General features: G+C 47.7%; 1 protein-coding gene and 1 pseudogene across 1 annotated transcript; both read left to right on the top strand.

The window, feature by feature from the left end:
• Positions 1-1,073: 1,073 nt before the first annotated feature.
• USE1 (unconventional SNARE in the ER 1 homolog (S. cerevisiae)) lies at positions 1,074-3,671 on the top strand. The gene is made up of 7 exons (XM_006898273.1): positions 1,074-1,175; positions 1,431-1,480; positions 1,597-1,675; positions 1,769-1,937; positions 2,809-2,830; positions 3,095-3,269; positions 3,489-3,671. The coding sequence occupies exons 1-7, from the start codon at positions 1,074-1,076 to the stop codon at positions 3,669-3,671; spliced, it is 780 nt and encodes a 259-aa protein (XP_006898335.1).
• Positions 3,672-6,438: 2,767 nt separating this feature from the next.
• LOC102875343 lies at positions 6,439-6,812 on the top strand (annotated as a pseudogene).
• Positions 6,813-9,799: the final 2,987 nt, after the last annotated feature.

The following is a 9,799-nucleotide window of genomic DNA, read 5'->3' as shown; positions in this document are numbered from 1 at the left end:
TTGTGGAAGGAGAAACAAAGGTGCATGTAAGGATAACACCTTCAACTTTTTTCTTTGATGACCTTTATTTTGTTATTAATTTTAATGAGTATTTACAGAGACTTTGGATTTCCATTCATTCATTGTTGCACTTTTCTCCCAGCCAACACCTGCCCCCTCTTCGCTCTTTTTGAAAAGTAAAGGAAAAATTCTTTCATTGTTAAACAATCCCCCCCAGTCCACGCCCCTCTGCAGCCTTCCTTCTAGACTCCTGTCATGATAATAATACCTAATCATATATCGCTTTTAATCAGTTTTCTCCCTCATCTGTTTCAATGCAGTATACATAATTTATCCCATCTTTTTCAGTCTCACCCCAGCCCCGACGTCAGACCCATTTTACAACAGTGGCACTATGCAATATTTGTCCTTTTGTGACTGAGACATTTCACTCAGCATAATGTCCTCCAAGGTCATCCATTTTGTATAATATTTTGTAAGTTCTTTGTTTTTCAGTGCAGTGTAGTATTCCATTGTGTCACAGCTTCTCCATTCATTTGTTGATGGGCACTTAGGTTGTTTCCAACTCCTTGCTATTGTGAACAAAGCTGTGATAAACATGGGTGTGCATATGTCTGCTTGCGTAGCTGTTATGGTTTCTTTCGGGTATATTCCCAGTAGTGGAATTACTGGGTCAAATGTTGTTTCTATTTCCAACATTTTGAGAAAGTGCTATGCAGCCTTCCACAGTGGTTGCACCACTTTACACTCCCACCAACAGTGAATAAGGGTTCCAGTTTCTCCGCAACCTCGCCAGCATTTGATGTGTGCTGTTCTGTTAAATTTTGCTATTCTTACTGGGGTAAGATGATATCTCATAGTTGTTCTACCTTCAGCTTTTTCTGAAGAACTCAACCACCAGCAGTGATGCCAAACAAGCGATTCTGCCCTGAACAAAAATGAATAGGATGGCACCGCCCCTTAAAACAGGACTGTACTTCCGCCCTTAAGGAAGACTGGTAAACCCACTGAAGCCACTTCCGCCCTCCCTTAAGATGGCGCCAGCGGAAAAGGAGGGGCGTCCTCCGGCGGTGATGGCGGCGTCGAGGCTAGAACTTAATTTAGTGCGGCTGCTGTGCCGCTGCGAAGCGATGGCAGCAGAGAAGCGGGACCCAGACGAGTGGCGCCTGGAAAAGGTAAGGGAGACTCGCGCTGCCGCCATAGAAACCGCAACTCCCGGACGCCGGTGTGTGAACTGGGGACCCGCCGGCTCTGGGTCCCCTTCCCCACCCTGCTAGCTTCCCTGGCACCGCCCCTCCCGTCCACGTGTAACCCCGCCCCTGCCTCTGAGGTTCCGCCCCTCTCGTTAGCCACGCCCCTAGCGTGGTTCTGACTCCTACAAGCAGAACCTGATTCAGAAGAGTACCTGACACCTCACTTTATTTCCCCAGTACGTGGGGGCCCTGGAGGACATGCTGCAAGCCTTGAAGGCCCAGGTGAGGTGAGTGCCAGGGGTTTCAAAACCAGGGTTTGAGGGGTCCAAGAGAGCAAGCTGATGCCCTCTGCTGGGACTGGAGACCGTGCAAGGGTTTTCTTTTCCTCTTGTCCACCTCGTAGTAAACCAGCATCCGAGGTGATCAATGAATACTCTCGCAAGGTGGACTTTCTGAAGGGGATGCTACAGGCAGAGAAGCTGGTGAGCTGAGGGCTGCTGAGGGCATCTTAACACTCTCGTAGGACTCTGGGACCCACCCCTCCTCCCCTGACCCCTTTTCCTGTGTCTCGGCAGACTTCGTCCTCAGAGAAAGCTCTAGCCAACCAGTTCCTTGCCCCAGGCCGTGTGCCAACCACAGCCCGGGAGCGGGTGCCCGCCACAAAGACAGTGCATCTACAGTCCAGGGCGAGGTACACCAGCGAGATGCGTAGTGAACTGCTGGGAGCGGTAAGGCTTCTCCCAGGTCCCTGGGAGCCCTTGGAGTGGGGGCTCCAGAATGACAAATGCTGACAGATGTGGAAACCTTAGAGGGCCTGGCATTGTCTTTCCTGGAGCTAGTACATAGGTTTTAGTGGGCAGGGCTTTACTGAACCCACTCCAGTTAAGCCCCATATTTGTTAGAGCAGAGTTCACCTGCTGCCTTGCCACTACCACAAGATGGGCAAGCTCATTTGTCTTGTAAAATGCAGCTTGTGTCTTTCTGAGTGTTTTACCTCCATCATCTGAATCCTACAGAATAGGAGCTATAGTTGCTGCCAGCTTACAGATAAGGAAATGAGGGCTCAGGGGTCCCAGGGTTTGTCCACGGTCTTGACTAAGGTTGAGGCAATTCTGAGAGCAGAAAGTGGAAGAAAGAGAGAGAATGGCTGGCTTCTATGTGTCTCCCTTTTCTCTGCAGGACTCTGCCGATGGTGAGTTGCCCTGAGAAGAACAGGATTCAAGGCCCAGCTTCGTGGGACAAGACCCAACTGCCCCACATCACAGGGGTCCAACCTGGTTCCCACAGGGGCTGTCCCAGCCCAGGGAGAGTGTCCCTGGGAGGCTTTATTCAGTCAGTTCTTGAAGAAGGGTCTGAGACAGAGGCTTGGGCCCTGGAAGAGACAGTACTGATAGAGAGAGGGGCCCAGAGAGCCTAGGCAGTAGTGGGAAATGCTTCCAAGAAGAGGGGGCATTCCAGCTGGGGCTTTGAAGCATTGTTAGGAGTCATCTAGGCAGCAGACAATATGGGAAATGGCATGCCAAGTAAGGAACACAGCACAGGCAAAGAAAGACCGGGAGCTTGAAGGCTGAAAATGGTCCTCTCCTTTCTTCTGCATGCCCTGTTCCACTTGCAGAGCCTGACGTAAGGAAGCGAACGTGAGTAACCCTGGGTCTCCGGAAGTGTCGGGAGGGCAGTGGGGGCTGGACAAACTAGGAGCCACTGAGGCATCTCAGGGATCTAAACCACCCATCAGATGCCACTTTCCAGCGATGCTTTATCCCAGAAATTGAGGCTAAGAAGAAGAAATAAAAGCCTCAAGTGTGGAACAGTGTGGCTTCTGGACTCCCTGCAACATGGCAGTCTCTTCCCTCCTCCTGCCCCACCTGTCATGCCCAGTCATTCACCCATGTGTGTGTCAGCAGGGTGACAGGGCCCAGGCCAATGGACGAGAAGCAGTCAGCAGCCGAGCTGGACCTTGTTCTGCAGCGACACCAGAATCTCCAGGAGAAGCTGGCAGAGGAGATGCTAGGTCTAGCCCGGAGCCTCAAAACCAACACTCTGGCCGCTCAGAGTGTGATCAAGAAAGACAACCAAGTGCGTGGCCTGGGGTCTCACAAAAGGCTTCCCAAATGGAGGGGCATTGTAGCTGGGGTTTTGGTGAATGAATAGGAGTTAGACAGAAGAGAAAAGTGGCATTCCTTATTAGGGGACAGAGCACCAACAAGCCTCAAGAAGTCCATGTTTGGCTCAAGACAGTAGAGAAAAGCTAGATGTGCTTTCCCAGTGCGACTGACCTCTCAACCCTGCCCACAGACCCTGTCGCACTCGCTCAAAATGGCCGACCAGAACCTGGAGAAGCTGAAGACGGAGTCAGAGCGGCTGGAGCAGCACGCGCAGAAGTCAGTCAACTGGCTGCTCTGGGCCATGCTCATCGTCGTCTGCTTCATCTTCATCAGCATGATCCTCTTCATTCGGATCATGCCCAAACTCAAATAAAAGTCTGCCTCTGTCTGCCCTCTGCCCCTGACCTGAGTCTCTTAGGGCAGAGATGGGACCTTCTTGAGGTCCCTGGAAGCCATGGAGAGTGTGTGAGTGGGGGAGAAGGGTTAGCTCCCTCAGCTACCCTTCTCAGGGCTTGTCCTGAGCCAAACAAGACTAGGGCCTGTGAGACCCCAGGGAGCCCCCGGCCTTGGAGACTCACAGCTGAGCATACTTTCAGCATCATGAGCCAAGTGGGTGGGACAAGGTCCAGGGGACCTGGAGGACCAGGCCGGTGCCCAGACGAGGGTGCATCAGAGCGGCGTCCTCCTTGGGAGTAAAGGTAGTAAGTCAGGGGGAAACACAGTCCAGCATTATCCGCAACCTTAGGACACAGGGTCCTTCACACAGTCAGCAAACATGCATGAGTCACGCTCAGTGAGTGCTAAATACAAGCAGAGAAACCCTTCCCCAGGTCACAATCTGAGCATTCCAGCAGAGGCTTACTTGGGGACTGGGGTCTAGAACAAGGAACATAGGAGCCGTGGGGGAGTGGGGGCATGTTCTCCACACCGCCCTCTTCAGATGTGGGGTGAGGCACAGTGAGTGAGGGGTGTGAGAGAGGAAGGACAGGCATGCACTAGGTTCATGGAGATAGCTGACCCTTACCTGTGCAAGTGTGCACAGGACCTGTGGATACAGGTACTATTGACGGAAGTGTCCCCAACACAGATGCAGAACCCCCAAGCAGAGCTTTCTCACAGCTCCTGTGGCAGCTCTAAAAAATCGATCATAGGAAGAAGGCTTGTGCCTACAATACAAGAATATTTCAACATCAGGAAGCCTGTTAATAGAATTTATCATTAATGCGTTAGAGGGGGGGAAACCACAAGCACTGAAATGGCACTTTATACTGTGCAGCATCCACTACTAACATCTTCCAAAAAGAAACATTAACTGCCCTCAAGACAGCCCCTACTAAGGGTCAGCTGGTGCATAAGTGCAGTGAAGCACTGCCCAGTCCTTCACTATGATCATCTGCAGCTTGGACTGCTGGGATCCATACGGTTTTCATGGGGGCTGATTCTTTAGAAGTTGGTTACCAGGCCTTTCTTCTTGGTTCCCTAGTCTGGACATTCCCCTAAGCTTTTTGCTCCACATCCTAGCAAAATACAAGGCTTCATGGACAGGTAGGTGTTAGCTGTGCACAAGGGGCGACACTCAGGAATCAAAGTTGCGTTGTCTTTGCTGAAAATTAAAATTCTGCCTCTGATTTCACTTAAAAAGGAAGAATACATGAACTAACTGAAAAAATCTCAAGCTGAAGGCAGCATTGTTGTTATTAGGTGCCATCGAGGGAAGTACGACTCAGCAACCCTATAAACAGACTGAACCTGACCTGTCCCATGCCATCCACAATCTGTGACACAATCAAGCCCATTGCTGCAATCACTAGGTCAGCCCACCTGCTGGAGGGACTGCCTCTCCTCTACCGTCCCTCCACCTTCCCAAGCAGGACGTTCCTCCCCAAGGAATAACCTCTCCTAGCCACATGCCCAAAGTATGTGAGAACAAAGCTTTAGCATTAACTTACAGGCAAATATGGACAATTTTTTACCTATGATTCGCCCAACCTTGTGATGCAGGATTCCTCTGGAAGTACTATTGTTATGTACCATTGAGTCAGAACTGACTCATAGCTGACTCTCCAGAGGGTTTTCAGCAGCTTTAAATTGCAAAGAAAAAGATGTCCATTTTTCTCCCAAGGAGCCCTTGGTGGATTTAAAACACCTGCCTTTGTGCTGACAGCACAACGCCTTACCAACTAAGTCACCAGAGATCCAGTTTATAATAACAGGAACACAAGAATTTATCATTTCTTAAAAATTTAAAATGTTGTTGTTGTTATGTGCCGTCGAGTCGCTTGCGACTCATAGCGACCCTATGTACAACAGCCCTAAACTCCGCTCTGTCCTGTGCCAATCGCACTGTCTCTGACACTCCCATCCCAATTATCCCAGTCACTGAATCAATCCACCTCATAGAGGGCCTTCCCCTCCTGCGCTGTCCCTCCACCCTCCCAAGCATGATGTCCCTCTCTAAGGACCGGTCTCTCCTCACAACATGTCCAAAGTATGTTAGACGGAGCCTCAGAATCCTTGCCTCCAAGGAGCCACCTGGTTTAACCCTTTCCAGGACAAATCTGTTTGTTTTCCTAGCAGTCCATGGTATTCTCAATACTCTTCTCCAGCACCACAGCTCAAAGGCATCAATTCTCCTTCTATCCTCCTTGGTCATTGTCCAACTCTGTGATGCATAACAAGTGATTGCGAAGACCATGGCCTGTATCAGACGCACCTTAGTCTCCAGAGAGACACCATTGCTCTTCAGTACTTTGGAGAGGTCCCTAACAGCTGACTTTCCCATGGCAATGCGCCTTTTAATTTCCTGGCTGCTGGTGCCAAGACTGTTGACTATGGAGCCAAGCGAACTAAAGCTGTATACAATCTCAATCTCTTCACCATCCATCCTGATGCTGCCAATTGGTCCCCACAACATATCCAGTTAATATTTTTGCTATATAAAGAATTCCTAAAAAGTAAAGGGTGGAGGAAAGACCGACAAGCCACAAACAGGGAAGGAAATACAAATTGTTTTCACTTTTTAAAAAAGCTTTAGGCTGATACCGTCGGCAGGCGTTTCAACAAGAGGTACGGGAGTGGTGACACTTCTGTGACTGCATCACACATCAGGTCAGCAACTACCTCCACGTGTCAAAGGAGGAATGGCAGCTGTGGGAAGCATGTCTGGCCTTCTGCGGCAGAGTCTCACGCAGAGAGCTGCCACCTCATCCTGTCACCTGCACACATCCCTTGGACAGGCTGACTGCAACAGGACATCACTCACACGGCTCCACAGGCAGGCCTATGCACGCCTCTATCCAGTGCTCTTAGTGAAGACGGTGCCACCATCCACATCCGCTACAGGGAGCCACGACGCATGCTGGTGATGCCTATAGACCTCAACACCCTGTCTCCTGAAGAGAAAAAGGCTCGCTGCCGGAAACGTGAGGCCAAATCCAAAGAGAAGAAAGAGGAGCCAGAAGTCAAAGATGACTCTGATGTGGAGTGGTACAAACGATTTTGGTCCAAAAAGTGACTGCTCCTTGATTTAACCCAGGAAGGAAATTGTGTCAAGATAGAAGTGAGATGGGGAGCTCTGGTGGCCTAGTGGCAAGAAGCTGCACTGCAATCCCAGAGGCGCATGGTTCAAATCCACCAGATTCTCTGCCGGGGAAGGAGGGACGATCTCCTCCTGTACCAGTCAGATCTGATTTGACGTACACACCACACACACACACACACACACACACACACACATAATAAAAAAATAAAATACATTTTAAAAAAAAAGTGAGATGTCTTCTTCCTACGGTACATGTTTTTAAAGTACATGTTAGAAACCTTAAAAAAAAAAACTTTAAACTTGGTTAATCATCAGGAATTTAAACCCTGATACACATGAAAGGAATCTTGAAAACAATGGTATCAAGATTGTGGGAAGTTCAGCTGTTCTTACTGCTGGTGGAGGAATACAACCTCCTTGAGGAATAATTCAGCAGTGTTTCAAATTTAAAATGCACAGACTCTTTCGCCTCCTAATTGCATTTTTAGGAATTTATCCAACAGATAATCCACCTCCTATGTGTCAAGAAATTTGCACACAGCTATTTTCTGCAGCATCGTTTATAGGGGAAAATGAGATCTCTCCAGCCTTTGAGTTTGGGTCTCTCTGGAAGGAGACAGACAGTTCACTGCTGTCAGTGTGGGCTCTCGAATGATCTGTTCCGCATACAGATTGAAAAGCTATGGAGACAGGACACAACCCTGACACACTGCTTTCCTGATTTTGAACCATGCACTGTTTCCTTGCTCTATTCTAACGATTGCTTCCTGGTCCAAGTATAGACTTCACATGAACATGCTAAGGTATTCTGGGATTCCCATTCTAATCAAGTCTAGGCACAATTTGTTGTAATACACACAGTCAGCTGCCTTTGCATAGTCAATGAAACGGGCATTTCTCGACAATCCTCTCTGCTTTTGGTCCAAGATCCATCTTAAACTGGCAATGATGTCCCTAATGCCACAGTCTCCTCTAAATCCAGCTTGTATTTCTGGTACTTCTCTGGTGATATACTGTTCCAGTTGTTTTTGGATAATCTTCAGCAGGATTTTGCTTGTGTGTGATATTAATGATATTAAATAATTTCCACATTCTGTTAAAACACTTTTTTTGGGTTGGGAATGAATATGGCTTTCTTCCAGTCAGTTGGCCAGGTGGTTGTCCTCCAGATTTCTTGATACATCTGTTTGTTGAATTCCTGGGGCTTTCCCCCACCCAAGTTCCTTTAGAGCAGCTTGAACTTCCCCCTTCATCACCATTGTCTCTTGAACATAAATTATTTCATTAAATTCTTTGACAGCCAGTTCTTTTTTGGTACAATGACTCTGTGTACTCCTTCCATGTTCGTTTGATGCTTTCTGGATCATTCAGTATCCTGTCCATCCTGAAGTACTGCAACTCAAAGCTTGAATATGTTCTTCAGTTCCTTCAGCTTAACAAATGCTGAGTGAAGGGAGCTCTGGTGGCCTACTGGCAAGAAGCTGCACTGCAATCCCAGAGGTGAGAGGTTCAAATCCACCAGATGCCCTGCTGGAGAAGGAGGAGCAATCTCCTCCTGTACCAGTCAAAAAAATAAAGAAAGAAATGTTAAGCGAGTTCGACCCTTTGGTTTTCTGACTCTAACACTTTCCACATTTCATAATACTTTGCTTTGTCTTCCCAAGCTGCCCTTTGAAATCTTCTGTTCAGCTCCTTAACTTGGAAGAAGACTTACCAACAACCTGCATTATGCAGATGATACAACTTTACTTGCTAAAACTGAGGAGGACCTAAAGCATTTGCTGCAGAGGGTCAAAGACTGTAGTCTGCAATATAAAATGAAACTCGCTATCAAGAAAACAAAGCTTCTCACCACTGGGCCAACTGGCAGCATCATGATAGATATACAGGAGATTAAGATTGTTAACAATTTCAGTTTGCCCAATTCTACAGTCAACATTTTTGGCACCAGCAGTCAGGAAATCAAAAGACAAATTACATTAGGAAAACTACTGTCTGGGACCTTTCTAGAATGAAGAGCAAGAATGTCAGTCTAGAGACTAAGTGCACCTGATCCAGACCATGGTCTTCACAATTACTTGCTATGCATTAGAGAGCTGGATAATGATCAAGGATGACAAAAGATTTGATGCCTTTGAGTTGTGCTGGAGAAGAGTAATGAACATACCATGGACTGCCAAAAGAACTAACAGGTCTGTCTTGGAGAAGGTGAAACTAAGATGCTCCTTGGAGGCAAGGATTTTGAGACTCCACCTCACATACTTTGAGCATGTAGCCAGGAGGGGTCAGTCTTTGGAGAAGGATATCATGCTTTGAAGGGTCAAGGGACAGTGCAGGAGAGTACCATGGCTTAGACAGAGTGACACAATAACAGATAATGGGGGTAGGTGTGTCAAAGACAGTGAGATTGGCTCAGGATAGAGCAGGGTTCAGAGCTATTGTGCATAGGGTTGCTATGAGTTGTAGTTGACTCGATGGCACTCTAAGGAAAGGACTAGTGACTTTTCAGCAGTATGGCGCTTTCTCAAAAAGTTGCAAATAGAGATACCATTTGACCCAGCAATTCCACTACTGGAAATATACCCCAAAGAGACAATAACTGCTACCCGAGCATATATATGCACACCCATGTTTATCACGGCTTTGTTCACAATAGCAAGGAGCTGGAAACAACCTAAATGCCCATCAACAAACAAATGGATAGGGAAGCTGTGGTATATTCACACAATGGAATGTTATGCTGCGTTGAAAAACAAGGAACACATGCAATATTATTCGAAATGGGTGACCCTGGAGGCCATTATGCTGAGTGAAGTATCTCAGTCACAAAAGGACAAATACTGCACGGTGCCACTGTTGTAAAACAGGACTGACCTCGGGATTGGGGGGAGACTGAGAAAGATGGGTTCAATAATGTATACTGCATTGAAACAGAGGAGGGAGAAAACTGTTTAAAAGAG

Source organism: Elephantulus edwardii, unplaced genomic scaffold (assembly GCF_000299155.1).
Source record: "Elephantulus edwardii isolate Elephantulus edwardi_28Jun2011 unplaced genomic scaffold, EleEdw1.0 scaffold00226, whole genome shotgun sequence".
NCBI lineage: Eukaryota > Metazoa > Chordata > Mammalia > Macroscelidea > Macroscelididae > Elephantulus > Elephantulus edwardii.
This window is presented reverse-complemented; position numbering and strand designations above follow the sequence as displayed.

What these genes read in the sequence shown, in the direction of transcription:
- USE1 (XM_006898273.1), top strand. Translation starts at nt 1,074, where the DNA reads ATGGCGGCGTCGAGGCTAGAACTTAATTTAGTGCGGCTGCTGTGCCGC. An exon ending in ACGAGTGGCGCCTGGAAAAG is followed by an intron (nt 1,176 to 1,430) that starts GTAAGGGAGACT and finishes TTATTTCCCCAG; the next exon opens with TACGTGGGGGCCCTGGAGGA. An exon ending in AGCGGTAAGGCTTCTCCCAG is followed by an intron (nt 1,938 to 2,808) that starts GTCCCTGGGAGC and finishes TTCCACTTGCAG; the next exon opens with AGCCTGACGTAAGGAAGCGA.